Below are 23,554 nucleotides of genomic sequence, written 5' to 3'. Positions count from 1 at the left end.
ATAAAGTGATCAATTATCAAATTAATCATTAGGTAAATTGCATAACTGGACAATGTCCAGAAAAAAAGAAGTACTATGGCTCCTAAACGTAATTAAAGAAAATTGAAATAAAAAAGAAAAAAAAAGAAAATTGAGCTGACTTAACTAAGAAAAACTCAAAGCTACTCTGAAATATTGGTTTTAACTTCTCAGAGTGACAGAGCACAACTAATTAATTAATTAATTATTATTATTATTATTGCTATTTTAGGGCCACACCCACAGCACATGGAGGTTCCCAGGCTAGGGGTTCAATCGGAGCTGCAGCTGCTGCAGCAACGCAGGATCCGAGCCGCCTCTATGACCTACAACCACAGCTCACAGCAACCCGGGATCCTTAACTCATTGAGCGAGGCCAGGGATCGAGCCCACATCCTCATGGATCCTAGTCAGGTTCGTTAACCGCTGAGCCGTGAAGGGAGCTCCCAGAGCACAATGACTTTAATAATGAATCCATTGTGCAAGTTTGTGGGGAAACATGCAGCTTCCTAGACTGCGAGGAATGATGTAAATTCGTGCAACATCCTCGGAAGAGAATTTGACCACATCTCTCAGTTTTATCCCTTGAGGAAGTAAGTGCACTTAAGCAAATGCCATGTCTGACTCCGGGAGGAATGGTGTCTGTATTGTGTCAGCCCAGCATCATTCGCAAGAGCCCCCGCTGAGAATTCCCAGGGGTCACTGGATTATTAGGCAGGCTGAAAAGTGAATAAGGACACTCTTCATGTACTGAAATGGAGTGATCCCCAACATATGTTGTGAGCAAAACAATGTGGAGTTTCCCTTATTTTGTTTAAAGAGGGCAAGGCATGCATGGCCGTGTGTGCCTTTTTGGACCTGAACTACCCCTGGAAGGATATTTGAGACACGGATCGCGATGGGCTGAAGAGACTGGAGTAGCCGGGGGAAATTGCACTGTGGGGTCTTCCTACCTTTTGGGTCTGGAACCGAATGAATCTGTGATAACAATGGCCAAGATCAAAAGAAACCTGCTGGAAGCCAGTTCTCAGGGACCAGAACCCAGAAGCGCAGAACCACAAGGATTGGTTCCATTGCTGTTTCCATGGCTAGGTTCCCACAGGCGGGCCTCAGGTTTTCTCATCACCAGTCCATTTAGCTCCTGTGGCTAAGGATTTTGATGACAGAGGCCAAAAAAAAAAAAAAAAAAAAGGAGGTTGGAGGGGGCTGTGAAGGAACACATTCCGTTAGTTTGGGTGATGTTCGGAAAACAGACTTAAAATCGGGGTTTCTCCTTGGACAAGTGAAGTTGGAGTGATGGCAGAGACCACGGCCCTCAAAGAGTAATAATCAGCCTTCATGTATTCAACCAATATTGCTCAAGTATTTCCCATGTGTCAGAAATTATTCTAGAAGTTTGAGGTGAGTCGATGGGAAAAACAAACTTTGCCCATTTGGAGATGACATTTGGGTGAGAGAAGAAAAAACAATAGAAAAATGTAACAATGAAATTATATGTAGGGTATATTATATATGTGTGAAAAGAAAATAGAACAGTGGGAGTTCCCGCCGTGGCTCAGTGGAAACAAATCTGACTCGGATCCATGAGGACACAGGTTCCATCCCTGGCCTTGCTTTGTGGGTTAAGGATCTAGCATTGCTGTGAGCTGTGCTTAGGTCGCAGACGTGGCTCAGATCCTGCATTGCTGTGGCTGTGGCATAGACCGGTGGCTACAGCTCCGATTCAACCCCTAGTCTGGGAACCTCCATGTGCCTCGGGTGTGTCCCTAAAAAGACAAAAAAAGATTAAAAAAAAAAAGAAGAAAAAAGAGGAGTTCCCGTTGTGGCGCAGTGGTTAACAAATCCGACTAGGAACCATGAGGTTGCGGGTTCGATCCCTGCCCTTGCTCAGTGGGTTAACGATCCCGAGTTGCCGTGAGGTGTGGTGTACGTTGCAGACACAGCTCGGATCCTGAGTTGCTGTGGCTCTGGCATAGGCTGGCAGCTACAGCTCCGATTAGACCCCTAGCCTGGGAACCTCTGTATGCCGCAGGAGTGGCCCAAGAAATGGCAAAAAGACCAAAAAAAAAAAAAAAAAAAAGAAGGAAAAGAAAATAGAACTGTGTAAAGGTGATTGGAGTGTATGTATGGCATTTCATTTAGAAAGCCACATTTAAGCAAAGGCTTGAAGGAGGTAAGGGAGTACGTCCTGATATCTCTTGCAGAAGACTGTTCCAGCCAGGACAAGCACGGGCCGTAGGGGCGTGTGTGTGTGTGTGTGTGTGTGTGTGTGTGTGTGTGTGTGCACGCACACGCTGAGCTGTATGCTGGGAATATCAAAATGAGTAAGACAGAGCCCTTGCCCCCAAGAGATCCCTGTCTCTCCCTTGTTTAAATCCCCTCAATGGCTCCCAATGTCCTCAGGTTGCGCCCGCTCCCTGCTTCCTCCCCGTGGCATCCAGGTGGACAGCACCACCTGCTGCCCATACCTTCACCTCTTGTCCTTTCTCCCGCTGTGCTCCAGCCGTGGTGAACTTGCCCCTACACAGGCCGTTCTTCCACGTCTGAGTCCGAATGCCCTCACTCCCGCCTCCGAGCCCAGTCCCTATCTCCAACTGTCAGCCAAGGTCCTGCTTGAACCCTTCTCCTTGTGGACAGCATCCCTGATGCCAACCCAGACCCCAGGTGCCCCCACAGCGTCCAGTGTGTCCCCCGTCATCGTTCTCGTCACATGAATTGATATCATCGTCTACCCTCCATGGTCAGAAGAGCTTCAGAGACTGTGAACTCTATCCCGCTGAGCTTGAACACTTCGCATTTGGGATGGAGCCTGGCAGATAGAAAACGCTCGGTACAAAAGTGGGCTTTAGGTTTATGTCTTGGGTGAGTAAGTAATTACGGGTTAACTCAAGAGTTCCCTGTGCCTTCAGGAGAGAGGAAACCAAGGGGAGCCCTGCTATCCATCCAGCAGGGGGTGCAGGTGAGTCAGTCACAGTCACAGAATCTTGGGGAGCGAGAATGACCGTGTCACAAAGGCTTAGAACCTCAGCATCTTGGCCTGGGGAGGGAAGAGAAACCATCTGGCTTCTGATAGTCATGGGCTCACTAGGTTGCTGAGGGAGGGTCCTACCTGCTGCTGGGCCAGGGCGGAGAGTTTTCGTGAGAAGCCAAGCCCAAGAACCATGAACTAAGAAGACACGGAGAGAAGTAGTCAGAGCAGGTAACCCAGAGAAAACTTGTCTTTGGGTCCTGTCTTCATGGCTTGCCGGTCCTCCCATTCATTCTTTCCCTACTTCCTGAGGTCCACTTAACGTCATGCAGTGTGGCAGGTGCTGAGAACGGTGGCAACCGGGCCAGCAAGGAGACCAACAGACTAGAGAAGCCAGACAATGCGGAGAACTATGATAAAAATGTAGTGAGAAATACAGGAGCTCCAAGAAGCCCTCCCAGGACCATAGACCCTGTGGGTTATGGACAATTTCTTCCAGGATGTTTAAGCTGAGACTTCAGGTGGGAGTAACGTTTAGTGAGGGTGTGGGGATGGGTGTTCTAAGCCATGGGAAGAGCAGTGCAAAGATCCAGGCAGAGGATTGGCAGGGATCTGCTCTGGGCCGGTCTGCCCACGTGGAAGGGACAGTGGCCGGAGATGAGGCTGAGCGGGCGGGCAGAGGTCAAAGAGAAGCCTTTTTGGGCACTGTCGTCTCCCTCCCCGTGCCTCGGTGCTCAGGACTGATTCCTAAGCTACTCTCCATCTTTGACACAGCAGCCCCTCCCCCGACGTGGGACCTGTTCCCAGCACCTGCCCAAAGGGGATGTGCTGAGAGGGGATGTCTGGGGGCAGCCAGGGGCTCTGGGTGCCCTCTGCTCACTGGGATGAGAACTCCTTCTGTAAAAACAGCGCAGCCCAGACTTGGAAGAAAGGGGCCCCGACGGGAGGCTCCCAATGGTCAGTTCAGGGGCACAGGCTTCAGAGGGAGAAAGGTACAGCATAGACACTGGGGAGCAGAGAGAGAATGGGAAACGGTGACAAGACAGAGAGGCAGGGAGAAGAAATTGTAAAGGAAGCAAAAGAGTCAGAGAAAAGCAACAGAAGCATTTTGATAAGGGTTCACCGCTCACCCCACCCCGCCCCCACCTCCTTTGCTCCCCCTGGTCTCAGGTCGGGCCCTAAAATCAGAGAACAAGGAGACAGAGCCGGACACCAGGATCCCTGTACACACACACACACACACACACACACACACACACACACACTCACCCCCGCCCAGGGAGGCAGGGCACCCAAGTACACGCAGACTTTCTGTTACACAGCTTCAAAAACCACGAAGGAGGCGGAGGGCAAGGCTCCTCTGGCCTTAACTCTCCCTGCTTCTCCCCATTTTATGCTGATGTCTGTGTCCTATTTTCACTCCTGTGTGTCTGCTTTCACTCTGCCTCTCCTTCCTGTTCCCTCTCAGGCAAGTCAGGGCATCACAAAGCAGATCTCTGCCACCTCAGCCTCTGCAGTCTCTCTTGACCTGCAGGGAGGGACCGTGTGACCTGTCCCCTGCTCCCACCCCTTAGGAGTCCTGGTCTAGCATCCTGTGCTTAACACTAAGCAGAACGTCTTCCTGGATGACAGAGTTAATTCCTGAATATCTGGCAGGCATAGAGTCACAAGGGAATTGAGGCCAACACCCTACCCCAGAAGTCACTTTCGCCCCTCAGGTGAAGACCTGCCCCTGACCCAGCTGAGGCTGCAGCCGGACAGCCAGGGACTTGGGTTTGTGGACAGTGCAGACCCGGCAGGGGTGTGACACTTCCTTCTCAGATGGCCCTCATTCCTGGTGCTCTAGCCCGGGAGAGTCACAGCAGATGGTCCCCAAAGGGGAGGAACCTTGCTCTGTCATCAGACTGTACCAAGCAGCACAGTGACAGCCATCTCAGGCACATGCCAGGGGCTCCTTGCCACAGAGGGGCCCTGCAATGAGGCCCTGGTGGTTCTGAAAGCTGAGGTGGAGGGAGGCTGGGCTGGGTGCAGGCGTCAGCCACACCCGGCTCTGTGGGGCCCGACTTGCACATCTGAGCTGAGCGAGGTGGACCCAGATGAAAGGGCTGAGGCCAAGACCTGACACCCATCATCTGAGCCAGCTGAGGCCCTGGGTCTACAGCAAAGTAGGTCATTGGGCAGGTCTCCTTTAGCAGCCACCTAATCTGAGAATCCTGCTCGTCTTCCATGAACTAGAGCTGCCTTTCATGGCAGGCAGGGGCTGGGCTGGCTTTCCATCCTGCTCCGGGAGCCTCAGAAAGCTGGTATGAGGGGGCATTAGTAGCTCCTGTCCCCCCAGGAGTCCCCCTATCCTCAGGACACAGGGAAGGACAGAAGAAGAAGATGAGAGGCAGGGCTTTCTCAGCACCAGATGGAGGATCTGGCACAGGGCTGGGAGGGGGCGGCGGGATGGCCAGGCAGGGGCGGAACCTGGAAGAATCCATGGCAGGAGGGGCTGAGGCCGGAACAGAAGCGAGCTCCTTAGGAGGTGTTCACACAGGCCTAAGGGACAAATATTTGTCAAAGACATCTCAGCTTGGTCCAGCCAAACCACCATGGTCAAAAACCTCAACTTCCTTGTGCTTGTGTGTCTGCGTGGACACACACACACACACATACACATATACACACACGCGCGCGCGTGCAGATGTACAAGTATGTGTGTCTAGTGGAAAGCCCTCAGCAGTAACTCGTTCAGTTTTAAAAACCAGTTTGGACCAGAGGCTTATCTGTGGGTGCTGGAGGCTGGAGGGTGGTGGCAACTTTACCTCAGCAGCTGTCACTTGAATTCCCACACCCATCCTCCTCCACCCGGGTGACGGGGCTCTGACAGACCCGGCACTTCCCCAGTGTGGGCGTGTGGCCCTGTGGGATGAGCCTCCAGCTGGGGGTGCATGCTGACTCCCCACTTCATTCAGGAATAGAGGACTCTCCAGGTCTCTGCCTGCCGATTCCTGGCCGCTTATAGACCCTCCGTCCTGCTGCAGTGCCTCCATGTGGCTTTCATCTGTCTGCCGTAAGAGGGACAGGGCAGAAACCACATAGTGCCTGCCCCAGGGGCACATATTGGGTCCTAGGAACCCAATATGCAGAACCCAATAAGCAGAACCTTCTGGATTTCCAGGTGGGGGGAAGATGCTTTAGTAAGGAGTAAAGAAAGAGATGCTTGGGTTTGTCCTCCTCCTAGAAGGATCAGGAAATTACAAAAGTCCAGAAGGGTTGAGTTGGAGGACACCTCTAAGGGCCAGTTCACGCCTCCTCACCCCCAGCCCTGCCCCCACACAGAGGAGGAGATAAAGGTCAGAGCGGTGAAGAGAGCTGCCCCCCACCCAACCCCAGAGTTGCAGAGCCAGGTCTGAAGCTCGGCCGCGATGCCAAGCGCAATGGCCTTTCTGTTTCCTTTTGTTGAAGGGTCCCCAAGGCAGTGGCTCCCCCATGTGCTGAGGGGCATGGGGGAGCCGGTGCACTCAGGCAGCCCATGGTGGTTGGTCACCCTAAGTGAAGACTCCTGTTGCGCTTGGGTCCCTGGGCACCATGTGGGACAACAGACCAAGCACGTGCTCTGAGTTGGGGTGGAAGCTGACTTGAATCCACTTACCAGGAATGGAGGTAGATCGTTGCATTTCAGTGCATCGGCTACATAAAATGGAGCGAAACCAGTGACCTCTCGAACTGGCTGGGATCATGCATGAGATGATGTTTGTGACATACCTGCCACTGGACTCAGACAGGGTGGCCAAGGGCCCTATTCTTCCTCATTTGCTAAGAGACCTCAGGCAAAATCCTTCCATATTCTGGTCTTTCCTTTTCTGTCTGGAAAATGGCTCCCTCGTGCAAACCAGTGCACTGACCCATATGAAGGTCCAGCCCTGCTTTCCCATCCCTGGTCTGCGTCATCACCCAGAACATGGTGGGGTGGGGGTGGGGGTGGGGGTGGGGGGGTCAAAGAAAGAGGGAGTGAATGCAGACAACCGGCTTTCCTTCTGAGAATGCTCTTTTTTTCTAGGGCCTCCAAAACTCGTGAAGATGTGTGACCAACCAAAGTGCAACCCATGCTGCCCCCCAAAGCCTGAGTGCTGCCCCCCAAAGCCCCAGTGCTGTCCGCCAAAACCCCAGTGCTGTCCGCCAAAGCCCCAGTGCTGCACCCAGCAGACATGCTGCTGTTTGGAGCCCAAGCCTGAGTGCACCTGCCTGAATAAGGAGACTGAGTCCATGGCACCCCAAACTCAGAAGGATAACCCCCAAACACCACCGCAGCCCCAAAGTCCAAGACAGGGGTCCAAACCTGGTTCCTGGGGGCAGAAGCAGCCAAACAAGTAGGCTGTCCCATGTCCATCACCCAGTGGGGTCAGGCTAGACCTGCTTTTAGAAAAACTGTCTCTCCTGGAGCCCCATTTACTCCCAACCAGAGGGCACCATTTCCCTTCATAGCTCCCCACCTTAGGGAAGCCCCAACTAGAACTGGTTGAAGAGGTTAGAACCCTTTTCAGAACCATCTTGCCTAGTGATCCTGACATCAGCACAAAAATAAAAGAGCACTAAAAAGTCACCTCTCTTTCTTCCTTTACCTATGAAGCCATCTCACTTGTCTGGCCTAAGTCCAAGAAAATGTTCTATACATGTCATGAAGGGCCCAGGCAGGACTCAGAAAACCAGAGTCCAGAAGAACCAGGCCTCTGCTGAGCCAGAATGATGCTGACTGACTCATCCTAGTTTTAAAATGCAAGTCCTCATTCCAGGAATCCCTCCAGTCCCAGGCCAAGGGGAGCGGTCAGTCACCCTATGTGCAAGAATTTCAGGCCCCTGGCACTACATTGGCGACCAGAACCAGCAAGTGCGTGTGCCGAGGAGTGATTCTGCTCCCCGATGGCAGAGATTTTCAGTGGAGACAGGGCTCGCAGGACTCAGCACCACACTGTGACCAGACTCAGCCGCAGAGGCTTACGGCATCAACACTAGCTCCGCGATGCTGAAGCAAGCTGTGGGTCCACCTCAGGCTCCATTTCCCCATCTGTACCATGAGGCTGATGATACTTACTTCAAAAGGTTTTTGTTTTTTTTTTTTTTAATTAGAATTAAATGGAGTCATTCACCTAAAGTGCTTAACATAGGATCTGACACATCTTGGACATGCAATAAATCGTTCCCCTCAAATGCCTCTCTCTGTTGCCAGGTCCCTATTTCCCTCCAAAGAAGCCACCGTGCTCCACCAATTTGTCCCCGGAACATACCTCCTGTTAATCTAGGTGGGCAGGTAGAAAGAGAGAGAGATCAACCACATTCACTAAATCTGTAAACTTCAATTTTTGTCTGCCTTTTTGGTGTACAACTCACATAGCCATGCCCTCCCTGCCCCCCAGCCCCCAGGAAACAACTTGTCTACTTTTCAGTCCCTATAAACTAGTTGGAACTTTCAAGAATTTTATAGGAGTGGAATCATCCAGTATATATATTCTCTTCTGCCCAACTTCTTTTACTCAGCAAACCTACTTTGAGATTCAAACAAGTCGTTGCCTGTGTCCATTGTTCATTCTTTTTTATTGCTGGGCAGTAAATGCCCTCATTGTAAAGATAATACCACATTTTGTTTATCCATTAATCTATTGATGGCCATTTGGATTGTGTCCAAGTTTTGACGCTTACAAATAAAGCTGCTGTGAACATGCATGACAAGTCTTTGGATGGGCCTGTGCTTTCATCTCTCTGGGGCAAAGACCTAAGAATAGAATGACTGTGTTACAGGGTAGGTGGTGTATGTTTTACTTTTTAAGAAATTGCCCAACTGTTTTCCAAAATGGTGGTGCCATTTTACATTCCCACCAGAAATCCATGGAAATTCCTGTTGCTGCGCTTCTTTGCCAACATTTTGTATGCTCGGTGTTTCTATTTTTAGACATTTGTAAAGATAGGTTGTATTATTCTGCTGACTTTAATTTGCATTTCCTTACCTGCCAATAATGAGCAACTTCCCCCGAGCTCACTTGCCTCCCAGTATCTTCTTTGGTGAATTATCTATTTGATTATTTGCTCCATTATTTTACTGAGATGTTTGGTTTCCTAATATTGAATTCTGAGGGGTTTTTAAAATATTTTTTATAGAAATCCTTAATCGGATAAATTATTTGCACATATTTTCCTCTGTAGCTTATCTCTCCCTTTCTTAAACAATTTCTTTCAAAGAGGAGGTGTTCTTAATTTTGATTAAAACCAATTAATATTTTTTCTTTTATGGATCTTTTTTTGGTGTCATATCTAAAAAATCTTTGCCTAATTCTAGGGCACAAAGATTTTCTCCTACGTGGCAGTTCTACATGGTGAAAGCTTTGAACAAAGGATCTTTTTTTGGGAGGGGAGAGTGGGATTGTGGAGGGGATTATATGAATATTCAACTGTTCTAGACTGTTTTTTCTCTACCAAATTGCCTCTGCATCCTTGTCAAAAATCAATTGACCATATTTGTTTGTATTTAGCACCAGAATTCTTATTCTGTTACATTGATCTATTTGTCTATCCAGACACTCCTGACTTATTTACTGTAGCTTTATAGTGTCTTAAAGTCAGATAATGTAAGTCCTCTAATTCTTTTTCAAAGTTGCTTTAGGTATTTTAGGTCCTTTGCACATGAATTTTTATGATAAACTTGTCAATTTCTAGTCCTTCTCTTGTGGCATAGTGGGTTAAGGATTCAGCCTTGTCACTGTGGCAGCTTGGGTCACTGCTGTGGCACAGATTCAATTCCCGGCCTGGGAATTTCCATATGCTATAGGCACAGCAAAAAAAAAAAAAAAAAAAAAGTCAATTTCTAAAAAAAAAATCCTGCTGAGATTTTGATAAGATTGAATTAAATATATAGATTAAATTTAGAGGAATGGACATCTTAACAACATTGAGTCAATTCATAAACATGGAATATCTCTCCATTTATTCAGGTGGTTTTCAACTTTAAGTTTTGTAGATTTCAGCGAAAAATTTTGCACATATTTTGTCATTTTTCTCCCCAGGTACTTCAAATATTTTGAGCATAATTTAAGTGGTATGTTTTATTTCAGTTTCTGATGGTTCATTCTTAGTATATAAAATGTGATTGTTTTGTATAATAATCTTTTACTTACTGATTAGTTTTAATAGCTTCATGTAAATTCTGTTGGATTTTCTGCATATGCAGTCAGGTTATCTGAGCATGAAGAGCACTTAAAAAATGATTTCTCTCCTTATAACATTTATTTCTGTTGTATGTATTTATGTCTTGCTCTTTAAACTATAAGTACCACAGAACAGACTCATTTGTTTCTATTTCTGAAGGGTATCACATAGAACTGGCATTTATTTGGTGCACAAACTAATGGTTGTCAAAACAGAAGGCACTGCCACTTCTGGTGAAGATAAAGTAATGGGAAGTAGATTTTCCCTTCTACCTTCAAACGAGTTTAATAAAAAGACACAGTGAATGGAACAGTGATTGTCAAGGTAATAAACACATCAAGCCGTGAAGGACCGTGGTCTCTGCAGACAGGAAACAAATAAGGTGAGCCCCATGACTGCTCCCGCTTACTGCACAGAGGGAGTTTGCAGGCTACTGTGCAGAGTCAGAGTCCAGACCGAGCTTGTCTGTCTCTCCGAGTTGAGGAGATAGAACTGGGAGGCTGGGGAGGTCAAGGCAATAAGAGTTTGCAGAACATCAAAGAGGAGAGAACTGCACAGAGAGAGAGCTCTGTAGATCTGCAGAGGGTCCTCTTGAGTCTTCAGCTGAGTCATGATCATGTCCATGTGAAGACATTACCCACAATGGGAGAAAGAACAACCTGAGATCATTATAAGGAACAATTCTCAGCACTCACACAGAGCCAGGAATATTTCTGCGAGGAGCCATCTTCTATCTGGTTGGCATCACACACCGCAGGATAGGGTCTAGCTAGGGCTGTATCTGCAAAACAAAAACTCTTAAGTTTCTAAGCAGGTTTATGGGATTCATGACAGGGATCTAGAAGCTTATACCTTCCAGAAATCAGGCTTAAAATAATCTACAGGGTAAGAGGAGAAGGAATGGGAGAGGAGAGCCTACATTGCCTGAGGCTAAGCCAGAGTTGACTGAGTTTATCTATATTTGAATGCATGAAGTTTTCTTAATCAGGAACGGTGATGAGATATTAGAGGTTAACTTTTCCAAGGAAAACACATTTGCATCTTTTTAACACGAGTAGACATTCCTTCAAAAAGTATTTTGGGAATTCTTTTTAGTGGCTCAACAGGTTAAGGATCTGGTGTTGTCACTGCTGGGGCTCAGGTGGCCACTGTAATGTGGGTTCGATCCCTGGCCAGGGAACTTCCACATGCTGTGTGTGTGGCCAAAAAAAGAAAAAAAAAAACATATTTAGGGATGTGACAGACATATTGGACTTAGAAACTATATGGCAAGTACAGCCCTAAGCATTGGGGAGGTCGAGGAAATAATGGAGTCAAAAAAGCCCTCCTCTCATGACTTACATTCCAGTGAAGCGAGTGCACAAATAAACCTCATAAATCCAAATAGCACTGAGCACTCTAATGAGAGAAATAGTATGGTGGAGTATACTATTTCAGGTAGGGTGACCAGAGGAACACTCTCAGGGGAGTGACATTTAGAATAGAGGTCTGAATGAGGTGCAGAAGTCATGGAGATATTTGCAGAAGAGCTCTCTAGGAGCAGAGAGGAGGTGGAACCAGGCTGGATCCAACCTCCACAGGCAGGAGCAAAGGAGCCAGGAGATGCAGTTGAAATGAGTGTGGGCTGTAGAGCAACCAGGGTCTCTTGGACTTTGGTCTGTCAGTGACGGCATCCCAGTAGAGGCAGGGTGGGGTCATGAGCAGAGTTTAGAAGATGCTGGCAGAAGGGAGTCAGCACTAGCTAGTTCCTATTTATCCACTTCTCTTCCCTGCAAAATTTTTGGCAAAGGCTATCTATCCTCACCGTTCCCAAGCCTTCTCTTCTCATTCATTGTTGAAGCCACTGCAATCTGGCTGTCACCCTCTCCCTGGCCCTTGGCTCCCTTGTCAAGGTCACCAATGGATTCCATGTTGCCCAAACCAGTGGGCATCCTCGGTCCTATCTTTACAGCATTGCCCCAGCTGTTCATGCCCTCTCTTCAACAGTGTCTCTACTTGTCTTCCAGGATGCTCCATTCTCCAGGTGAGATTCTCATGTACCACCTGCACCTTCTCAGTTTGCCCCAGGTTTCTTGACTTGTTCCTTCTCATCTGACCCCTTAACATCAGAGTGATTCAGGGGCTGGTCCTTGAACCTCTTCTCTTTACTGTCTACATTCATTCCCTTTATGACTCCATCCTGGCTCATGATTTCACATGCCATTTATATACCGATGATTTCCAAATACATTGCTACAGGATGAACCCGCTTCTGAACTTCACTAGAGTGTCTCCTCGCCTACTTGACAATTGTACTCAGATGTACCTAAGGGGCATCTCAAACCCATGCCCCAAACCTCCGTATTGATTTTTCCCACAACCAGCCCCCTCTGTGCTCTTCCCTATCTCTGTGAAATGGCAGCTCCATCCTTCTAGTCACTCAGGCCAAGACCTTCTGAGTCACCCTTTGCTCTCACTCATACCTTACATCGAATCTATTAGGGAATCTTACCCAATCTATTGTCGAAATGTATCTATGATGTGACCCCTTGTCCCAGCTCTCCTGCTGTCATCCGCACTCTCAGCCACTGCTTCATGATTGTGGTTGCCTCTTACAGTTCTGCCTGCTTCCATCCTTGCCAGAGAGAGCCTTTTAAAAGGAAGATGGTGCCACTCCTCTGTGCAATTCTCTATCATCGTAAAAGCCTGAGCTGCTGTATGATTTCTCCCGCTGCCCAGCCTCGCCTCTTCCTCCACCCTCACCTCTTGCACCTCTTCCCATCATTCACACCTGCCCAGTCATAGTGGCCTCCTTGCTGGTTCCAGAATATGCCAGGCCGACTCTGGCCTCAAGGCCATGGTCCCTGCTGTTCCCTCTCCCCACTTATCCTCATGCCGACCTCATTTCCTTCAAGTCCTTGCTGGGGGTGGGGAGGGAGAACTTGGTGGGGGGGAATTGACAGACACACTCTACTATGTATAAAATACACGGATAACAAGGACCTACTGCATAGCACAGAGGAAATTCAATACTATGTAATAATCTCTATGGGAAAGGACTCTGAAAAGGAATGAATATAAGCATATGTATAACCGATTCACTTTGCGGTGCACCTGAAACTAACACATTGTAAGTCCACCGTACTCCAATAAAATTTGTTTTCAAAAACAGAAGAAAGAAAGGCAATCATATTATAACCCACAGATAAATTAGTGCAGGCAAATATGAAGAAAAAACAAAACAAAAAATATAAAAAAACCAACATCCCCTCCTCTGATACACCATAGACCTCTTTCTTGCCCTGTTTTTCTACATGGTATTTCTGACATGCTTTATGTTCCAGGTATGTGTATATTTGACTTGCCGCCTGCCTCCCACCCTGGAGTGAAAATTTTAGGAGGGTGGGAGCTTTCCCCTGTTTTGTTCAAGGCTGTACCTATAAGCGCCCAGAACACAGGCACATAAGAAGCCCTCAATCAGCTCTCAAAGGGAAAAAACAACAACAACAACAATAAGGCAGAAGGTGAGGTGAAGAACATATTTCCAGCAGCGAGAGTGGAATGCACAAAGGCACAGAGGGGAGTGAAGGTGAGCGCGGGAGCTCAGGAGAGCGGGGCCCGGCCCCAACCTGCCCATGACACGCTGTGTGACCTCCTGCCCTCCTTCTCCTCTCCAGACTCGGTCACCCTTCATAAAGCCAGGCCTGAACTCCCCTCCAGCACTAGCTTTCTCAGAGGTGGATCCTCTGCTGGGGAGGGAGGCAGTTTGGGGGTGACAGGGGCTCCTGGGAGAAGAGCTGGAAGCTGGACCACAGGGGAGAGAAGGCACGAGGCTCCAGCCCTGCACGCAAAGACTTGCTGCAAGAGGAAGCCCTGGGCTCGCCTTCACCCCCAGAGCCCTCTGATCTCTCTTTCCTTCCTGCTCCCTGTCCCACTCCGACAGGCTTTCTAGTAAAACCTGAGTGGCAGGAAAAGAACGTTTCAGCCGCTCCAACACTTTCCAGCTCGCTAGTCCTCTGTTTGCAGCTCTCCAGTCCTCCTCCTCTGTGGCCACGCTGGACACTCTCGCTCCAGTATCTCCAGCATGTATTACACTTGACAGACAGCTATGCCTTCTTTGGGGAGAGGCTGGCCTGGGAGCAGATGCAGCTGCATTTGATCCAATTGCCGGTTCCTGGCTGCGAGACCACCGCTCTGAACCTCAGCTGCTGGCTGGTGAAGTGCAGAGGGTTAAATGAGATAGAGGACGGGGCTTGTTGAACACCATGTCTGGTAAGCAGCAGGCCTTGAAGGTTTGTCTCCTTTGCCTTCTCCCCACGGAGACTCGCAGCCCCAATCTGTTCGCGCCTGTATCCGGGCACAGGCCAGTTAGTTTCATGCTCACATGGCACAGTGTTGAAGAGCATGCATCACTCCATTTCTGTACCCATCTTCCCGTCAGATGGGAATTCCCTGGGAGTAGAAGCAGTGTCCCCCTAAATCTGGGGCTTTCTGAGGTCAGGGATTGCATCTCCCTTTCAGGCTGGGAGGTTAGGATGGCAGCCAAGGCCCGCCCCCGTCCACAGGCCAAACTGAAGCCCCAGAGGCCAGGCCCTTCCCTGACTCTGCATGGTGGCCTGGCTTGATGGAGGTAGTAAGCAGAGGCAAGTTTTAGGGAGAAAGAGACGCTGTTTTAGCCTCTGTACAAGACCAACCCATCTGGAGGCCTGGAGCAGTGGGACATGACAAACTGTCTACAGATAAAGAGAAGAAATGAGGTTAGGAAGGGGCCACATAGAAATGAGGTTCAGAGGGGCTCAGCACGACCCTAGCAAGGCAGGAAATGCGGACAACTAACTCCTCTTGGTGAAAGCCTCTCCTCCAGAAACAGATGATGCTAATCCTCTGAACAGGACTCTGCAGTGGCTTTTTATGTTGCCCAGTTCCCCCCCAACCCCCGCCCACCTGAACATGCACAGACTCCACGTGCATCTGAGTAGCCTCTGCAACCACTTTCAAGATTAACCTTAAGAGCAGCTAGTCCTCTCAGGAGGCACTGATGCAGGGTCAGGTGTCCCCCAGCATCCTTTAATTAGCTGGGGAGGAAGAGGATGGGGAACAAAAAAGCAGGAGGTCGGCCAAGTCCCACGGGCATCCTTGTGTCCTTTGGCCTGTCTGAGCAAGGACGATTCTTCTGGGGGAGTCCGCACAGCTGGACCGGGTCCCTCTGTCCCTTTCCTTCTGCACCCACCTCCTCCCTCCTCTGTGTCGTCCCTCCCTTATCCCCTCTGCCCAGGGCCCCGCCACCCTTTCTGTCTGCCCTCTGCCAAGCTGTGTCCCTCCCACCGCTGCCTTCCTCTCCTGGCACACATCCCTGGGACGGCTCACCCAGGGCTCTTCACCCATCCTCCCCCTTTCCATGCAGCCAGCAGGGCCCCTTCCCAGCCACCTTGGCTCCCTGTGGCTGTCCATGCACTTCTCACTCTGGTACCCGGACTCCTTCATCCCCATCAAAGCTGGACCCAAACTGCTACCTCTCTTCTGCCCACACAACCTCGAGGCCCCCTCCATGGACCATCACCCTTCAGGAATGCAAACCCACTTGGAAGCTTCAGTGAGCCCACCCCGGGGGAACACAGCCTGTCCAGTGGCGCCTCACGAGCACAGGAGGGAGAGTCCCGTGGCCTGAGCTGGAGCATCACCTGAGGCCCAGCAGCAGGCAGGCTGGGAGGAGTAGGTGGGAAGTCAGGGATCTGACTCCTCTCCCCGCTCTCCTCCATGCACTGTGTGACTTTGGGGCTTTGAGGTTTTCCCTGGCAAAATGAGAAAATCATGGACTTGGAGAGTAGACTTGCAGTTGCCCTGGGGGAGGGGGAAGGAGTGGGATGGATGGGGAGCTTGGGGTTAACGGATGCTAACTATTGCTTTTGGAATGGATTAACCATGAGCTCCTGCTGTGTAACACTGAGAACTATGTCTAGTTACTTAGGACGGAGCATGATAATGGGAGAAAAAATTATGTATACATGTATGTGTAACTGGGTCCCCATGCTGTACTGTGGGGAAAAAAAATTGTGTTGGGGAAATAATAACAAAAAAAAAAAGAAAAGAAAATGAGACCATGTGTTATTATACCTCTGTATTTAGGCAGGTAACCCACTGCAGTCTCCCTTAGCAAACATTGGCCGTGACCTCCAACAGATAATCAGTTTCTGAGCACCATCTATACATCACCTTGCCAAATCCTCACAGATGTCGAAAGAGGCTCAAATATTTTTATAGATAAAGAAACTAAGGGTCATAGGGGTTCCTGTTGTGGCTCAGTGGGTTACGAACTCCACTAGTATCAAGAGGGTGTGGGTTCGATCCTTGGCCTCATTCAGTGGGTTAGGGATCCGGCATTGCCACGAGCTGTGGGGTAGGTCACAGATGCGGCTCAGATCTGGCGTTGCTGTGGCTGTGGGGTAGGCCGGCAGCTGCAGCTCCCATCTGACCCTTCGCCTGGGAACCTCCATATGCCACAGGTGCAGCCTTAAAAAGATAAAAAAAAAAAGAAAGAAACTAAGGGTCATAGAGGTTAAGTGACTGTTCCAGATAACGAGAGATGGAACAGCAGCAATTCTTCAGGTTGGATTAGGCTAAAATCCCCACCAGCACCAGCCAGGGAGTAGAGCACTCTCTTCCCAGGACTAGTGAGCCTCATCCTGAGGGCATATTGGCTGAATCTGAGCCAAATAAGACTGGCCTTGCCTCTAGGAAGCCCAGAACTGACCACATGGGGGTCAGTCGTTAAACGGCTGATGCAGAGTTGGAAGATATCCGAGGTTATCTGGTGCAACCTGTTACTCTCACCAGATGCCCAGAAACCTGGGAAGGCAGCCTGGTGGGGAAGAGAGCCCAATGGGTGGAGAACAGGACATGGAGGCTCCAGCCCAGGTCTAGCCCAGATCCTCTCTTGCAGGGCCTTGAGCCTCTCATGTCCAGTCTCCAGACTTCAGTGCCCTCCTGTCACAGAGGAGCTCTGGCTCCAATGGAGGGGACTGGGTAGGATGAGGAAGCCGCTGTGCACCCGACATGGGCCTCCCCATGCATTCTTTAGACACTCATCTGCCACCTCCCCGTGCCCAGCTCAGACACATTGCTGCAACCAGGCGCAGAAAATCAGCTACAAAGAATGTGATTTCCCTGGCAGCCCAAGGGGAGGGCATCCTGCCAGCTGGAGGAGAGGGCGCTAAACAGCTCCTTTGCTCCGCTACTGATAGCTTTTCATGCCTTTGCCCCTCTTCTTGCACCAGAGCAGAACTGTGACTGTCCCTCCATAGCAATCAAGTTCACCAGCAAGAGCCAGCGATGGGGACTGAAACTGGGAACCAGCAATCCCCCAGGCCAAGGACGGGCAAGCCAGAGGAAGACGTAAGGGCGGCAACCAGGGCACAGACCAGCCCTGAAGCCCAGAGAGGAAGAATCAGCCTCTTGGCCCACTGTAGGTCTTATCGCCCTTCCAGAAGCAGCAGACGGGCACAAAAGGCAAATGGGGCTCGGAGGTCAGGTTCAGGAGGCCATGGAGGGGGACAGTGAGGATGCCGGGCCCGTGGGATGCTGACCGGTGCAGGCTGCAGACGGCGGGAGGCTCTTGGCGACATGCCCTGGGCAGAAGAGGAGGCCTGGAGAGGGGTTGGAGAGGGAGTTAGCGACCTCAGAGGAGGGGGCACTGCCTCTGCAGGAAACAGCCTAGAGGGGAGCATGCGTCCTCCTGGTCTAAGTCAGCTTCCCAGAACCGTCTTCCATCGCCCATCCCAGCTTACTAAGAGCTGTCCTCGTCACCACCGCCGCTGCCAGCCCCTCCTGGTGAAATGCGTGACCCCTTCCTCCTCCCCTGACAGCTAAGCTACAATTCAAGAAGGTTGTTTCACTGGGCGAGAAAGAGAAACCAGCCAGTTTCTGCCTCTGCAAGACAGAAAGAATCAGGGCCTCCTAGGGCTGGGATGAGCTGGGGTCAGGACCCCTGCCTGTGTCAGGGGCTGTGAGCTCAGCCTTACCTCACCAGGCGGGGGCTGGACAGTTACCCAGCCTCCTCATGCGCACTCCAGGGCCTACGAGGTCCCTCGCACGGACCCTGCGAGAATCTCCCCATCCACGTGCATTCATGACCCCTGATGGGGCAACCAGAGGGCAGAGCATGGGGCCTCTGAGCCCCTAAAAGCTGGGGCCCCTCCAACCCCTGCCCTGCACGCACACACGCACGCACTCCCTTGGCTGCATGCTTCACCCTCCTCACCACGCCCTAGCTCTGCCCGGTGCCAAGGGCTCACACACTCTGCCTTTCCCCCAAAGCTCTCATTATGCTGTGAATCAGAGGGCGGGCGGCAGATCTGGCAGATACCAGTCCTGGGAAACCCACACGACCGGTGTGACTTCCTCGAGCAGGGTCTGCTGCCCTGGGACTGACTGTCATGGGCTGGGAGAGGCAGATTCCTCCCATGTGAGGTCAGCAGCAGACACAAGGCATGTGTATGGGTGCTGATGTGCGGGGATGCTTGGGGAGGGAAGGGGGGGCTGGGGAGAGGAGGGAAGGGGAGGGGTGGAGGGGGCTTTCCCTGCCCCAGAAGATGGCACGTCCCTGGGCTACGGGAAATGAAATGAAGGGACTCAGGGAATAATCCTCTAGACGGAGTCTCAGGGGAGGGTCTGGCAGGCCGGCCCCAGCATCTGCAGTGAAGCTGAAAGACACAGTCAGGGACCTGGGAGAGGGCAGTGGTGGGCAGAGGTGGGAGCACTGGGCTTGTCCCAGGAACCAAGGACCTTCAACGAGGGTCTACGAAACCATGGCAGTGAGTGTGAATTGTATTCTAAGAGTATTAAGTCACCATCAGCCCTGGGGAGGGACAAGCTCTAAGCCTGCTGTGAAAGTCCGCTTGGGCGATTTTCAAAGAGTAGCTTAGGGAAAGCTATGGACGGTCCAGGTTTGATCTTTATACCTTCATGCATTTCCCCAAAACATTGTAGGAAATTTTTACCACCATAAAAAGCAATGCTTCTCATTTTATATATCATATATGTGCTGCCTAGAGTGGTCCATGCCTTGGGGTTTTGGTGAGCACAGTCTTCTTGGGAACTTGTCTAACTACAGCCTCCAGCGTAGGGCCTGGGTAGCTTCTGGCACACGCAGGAAACCTCTACAAGCCTTGTGCTTGACCGTGTTGGGCCTAAAGTCGACAGACTCAACCCTCCCCCCTCCCAGGACAGAGTCTATTTCCACACAGAATGGACTGTTTGATGTGTCTTGAGAGCAGATGCGTTGCAGGCAAGTGGCCAAGAGAATCCCTCAGCAGCCCCACGTCTTCGTGAAAAGTCATTCCTTCCACCTCTACACAGAGCTTCAGGCTGGACATCCCGGAAAAACATATGCCTTTCTATTCTGATGATGGAAGATAGTATGAGAAAAAAGAATGCATACAGGAGTTCCTGCCATGGTGCAGTGGAAGCAAATCTGACTAGGAACCATGAGGTTGTGGGTTTGATCCCTGGCCTTGCTCAGTGGGTAAAGGATCCACCGTTGCCATGAGCTATAGTGTAGGTCACAGATTGGCTCGGATCCGGCGTGGCTGTGGCTGTGGTGTAGGCCGGCAGCTGTAGCTCCTATTGGACCCCTAGTCTGGGAATCTCAACGTGCCACTGGAGTGGCCCTAAAAAGCAAAAAAAAAAAAAGAAAAAAAAAAAGAATGTATATACATGTATGACGGGGTCCTTTTCCTGTACAGCAGAAATTGGCACAACACTGTAAATCAACTATAATATAAATAAATAAATGAAAATAAAATTTCTCAGTAAAATGTGAAGAAAATGCTTATTTAGACTAAACATTAAATATTGGTTAAAAAAAACAACTAGTTGTTCAGGCAGACAGACCCAGCCCTAAGAACTGTCTTGTAAAAACAAAAGCACAGGAGTTCCCACTGTGGCACAATGGGATCTCTACAACACCAGGATGCAGGCTCCATCCTCGGCCCACCACAGTGGGTTAGAGGGTCTGGGGTTACTGCAGCTGTGGCACAGATTGCAGCTGCGGTCCTGGATCCCTGGCCCAGGTACCCATACACCGTGGATGGTGGAAAAAAAAAAGGAAGAAGAAAAACAAAACAAAACATAGAACGTTAGAAAATAAATAATCCAAAATTTCTTTTATAAATCAATAAATAACAAATAAATTATAAATTTCAATTCTGTGCACTTGTGAAATGAATCCACCAGGTTCATTTCATCAGTGAGGGTGAACCCACTGTACAGGTAGAAAAGCTAAGATTCAGTGAGGTCACACACACAGACAAAAAGAGGGCCAGGTTCCTGAGTCACTTCCCTCACTGCCTGTGCTCAGGTCACGAGTATCAGAGGAGGGACGGAGCCCCCAGAGCCCTCTGGCCAGGCCAGGGCTGTGTGTCTCTGTGAAAAGGGACCCTGAGGCCTTTTCTGCTTAAGGTGCTTAAGATGAGTCAGGAAGGGGCTAGAGGAAGTTGACCAACTGGAGTGGTGAAACCAGTCCATCTCCTTCAACTTGAGAAGGAGGTCAGGCTGGGGAACGGTATAAAGGCGCCCTGGTCCCTGCTTAGCTCAACACACCACTGGAAGCCTCCCCAGCCATCCATCCTACTGCGAGCCTGGTAAGTATAGCTGGTAGAACCAGGGTCAGGACCGCAGGCTGCCTGCAGGCCAGCATGTGGCTGGGGGTGGCCAGCCTGGGTGGTGCAGGGAACACACATGTGCTGGGTTCAGCTGGACCCTTGTCTTTCTAGGAGGGCTCAGGTCACTGTGCGGAAGGCTAGGTGCCATGGGATGGGAACAGAGCAGACAGCAATCCCCTCCTGTCCCATACTTCTTGGGGGACCATGTGGCAGTGGGGGGAGAAAGATTAAGATGGAATGCAGGGGGAGTATGGCCAATTTCTCTCCTAAAACTGCTTGACTTAGACTGACTCTGATGTTACCTTCTTTATGGGGGTGGAGGACCCAGGGAATGTAACTCCTGGCTGTGCTACAAAAGGGAGAAATGCAAACTGGGGAGCACTTTCCATGTGGAGAAGCCAGGCAGAGCAGGGGCAGGAAAACCCAGCTCAGAAGGGGGAGAACGGAAAGAAAGGGCTCCCAGTCTCAGCAACCTTCCAGCCCCCTCCCGCCACCACCAGCTGAAGCTCGGATGGTCTCCGGCTGAACAGACCAGTCTGTTGATTTTACAGAGCAGAAATCGGAGGCCCAGAGGGGCTAAATGACTTGCCCCAGGGCGGGAGCATGCCCTTACCTCTCAGTTCCTCTTGGCATGGACTACTGATCTTCCAGAGTCCTCCAAGAGATCTGTATTTTTCTGGCACCTTCCCTCCTCCAGTCACAATCCCAGAGTTCATCTCTCCTCTCAGTAAGTGCAGGTGAGAACCAAGGGACAGATAAGGAAAGGCAAGAAAGGAGGTAACGTGGTACCCAGCTCACCTTGGCAGAGCGGCGTGCGTGAGAGTCACCTTTGTTGGCTCCTGGGAACAAAAAGCTCTCCCTGCCTCCCATTCACGCTGCTGCTCCTGGGGAATGACAGCCCAGAGTGGGTGGAAAAGTCCCCCAACCACGGGAAGAGGGGATGCAGGGTAACTGGGCACAGCTGCAGATTTCCAGGATTCTATCCACTCCCTTGCCTTCAGTAACCCCTCTGACCCCTCCTGTTTTTCAGATTGACCTAAAGCAGCTTCCATGATGTCCCAGCAATACACTCTTCCAGTGACCCTGCCCCCTGCCCTCAGTCAGGAGCCCCTCAAGCCTGTTTCTCCTCCCACTGATACCCAGCAGGAGCAAGTGAAACAGGCAACTCCGCTGCCTGCTCCATGCCAGAAGATGCTCTCAGAGCTCCCAGTGGAGGTCCCCTTGGAGGATGCGGAGAAACACACAACTCTTGTGAAGGGAGTGCCTGAGCAAGAGTGTGAGCCGCAGCCACAGGAGCCACAGCAGCAGGAACTGCATGTGGAACAGCAGCAGCAGCAAGAACCACAGGTGCAGGAACTGCATGTGGATCAGCAGCAGCAGCAACAAGAGTCACAGGAGCAGGAACTGCATGTGGATCAGCAGCAGCAGCAGCAAAAGTCTCAGGAGCAGGAACTGCATGTGGATCAGCAGCAGCAGCAACAAGAGTCACAGGAGCAGGAACTGCATGTGGATCAGCAGCAGCAGCAAGAGTCACAGGAGCAGGAACTGCATGTGGATCAGCAGCAGCAGCAGCAGCAAGAGTCACAGGAGCAGGAACTGCATGTGGATCAGCAGCAGCAGCAAGAGTCACAGGAGCAGGAACTGCATGTGGATCAGCAGCAGCAGCAGCAGCAAGAGTCACAGGAGCAGGAACTGCATGTGGATCAGCAGCAGCAGGAGCTCCAGGTGCAGGAAGTGCAGCAGCAGCAGCAGCAGCAGCAGCAGCAAGAACAGCAGGAGGACCATCAGAAAGCAGAACACCTGGAGCAGGAGGAAGCACAAAGGGAGCAGCAGCTAAAGGGACAGCTGGAACAGGAGAAGAAGGGCGTGGACCAGCACCTGGATCAAGAGCTAACAAAGAGAGATGAACACCTGGAAAAGAAAGGGGAGCAGCTGCTGGAGCAGCAGGAGAAGCCTCTAGAGCCAGCAGAGCAGCAAGAGGGGCAGTTGAAACAGCCTGTGCTTATTCCAGCTCCTGGCCAGGTCCAGGAGACCCACCCAGTCCAACTGCTGAAGGGAGAAGTTTTGCCCCCTGAGGAAGCAGGACATAAGTAACCACCTCTGGACATAAGTAACCACCCCCAGTATCCCAGAGGTCCCCGGAAATCCCGCACAAATGAAGAGAGAGCCAGTGGCCTCACTTACCTCAGGTCCCCAGCCTGGGTGGCCTGCCTCATCTGTGAACCTGCCTGTCCCTGTCCTTCTGCATGTCTCTCTGATAGGGCTTGGGGGAGGGGGAGGGGAGTTATTGCCCAGCACCCACTCCCAATGAGCCCAGTCTCAGCCTCAGGTGCCAGAGCCTCTATACAGGGAGAAAGTGACTATAGCAACTCTGACTGCATCCCCAGTGTTATAGCTGAACCTGTGAGTGTACACAATAACACAGAAAATAAATCCTGGAAAGCCTGGGACTCTGTATTCTTTGGCTTTTTACCCTCCGTCGCTCACCATATAAAAACCTGTGTGGGGGTCAATGGTTGCAAGCAAGTCTCTTGGCCAATCCCCAAAGGAGGACAGATGTTTTGACTCCTCTTTAATTCTGTTCCACCAAACTACTCGATACATTCAATGGTTTCAAAAAACGAAAACAAAACAACTCCATAACCAAACAAAACACTTCACTCATGCACCTGAAAGTAGCCCTGGGCAGTCATAACGGGGGGGACAGTTTACTCTGGTTGGGGGAAGAGGGGTCTACTCATCTCAGTTC

At 50.6% G+C, this 23,554-nt stretch overlaps 1 protein-coding gene across 1 annotated transcript; it reads left to right on the top strand.

Moving 5' to 3' along the window:
* Nucleotides 1–20,704: 20,704 nt before the first annotated feature.
* Nucleotides 20,705–23,255, top strand: IVL (involucrin). The gene is made up of 2 exons (XM_047783054.1): nucleotides 20,705–20,784; nucleotides 21,836–23,255. Exon 2 carries the CDS (start codon nucleotides 21,856–21,858, stop codon nucleotides 22,897–22,899), a length of 1,044 nt encoding a protein of 347 aa, XP_047639010.1. The 5' UTR covers nucleotides 20,705–20,784; nucleotides 21,836–21,855; the 3' UTR covers nucleotides 22,900–23,255.
* The last annotated feature ends 299 nt before the right edge of the window (nucleotides 23,256–23,554 follow it).

This window comes from Phacochoerus africanus, chromosome 6 (genome assembly GCF_016906955.1).
Source record: "Phacochoerus africanus isolate WHEZ1 chromosome 6, ROS_Pafr_v1, whole genome shotgun sequence".
NCBI lineage: Eukaryota > Metazoa > Chordata > Mammalia > Artiodactyla > Suidae > Phacochoerus > Phacochoerus africanus.
Note: the sequence above shows the minus strand (reverse complement) of the source record. Positions and strands in the feature narration are given on the sequence as shown.

Coding starts and splice junctions, on each gene's coding strand:
- IVL (XM_047783054.1), top strand. CDS start 21,856: ATGATGTCCCAGCAATACACTCTTCCAGTGACCCTGCCCCCTGCCCTC.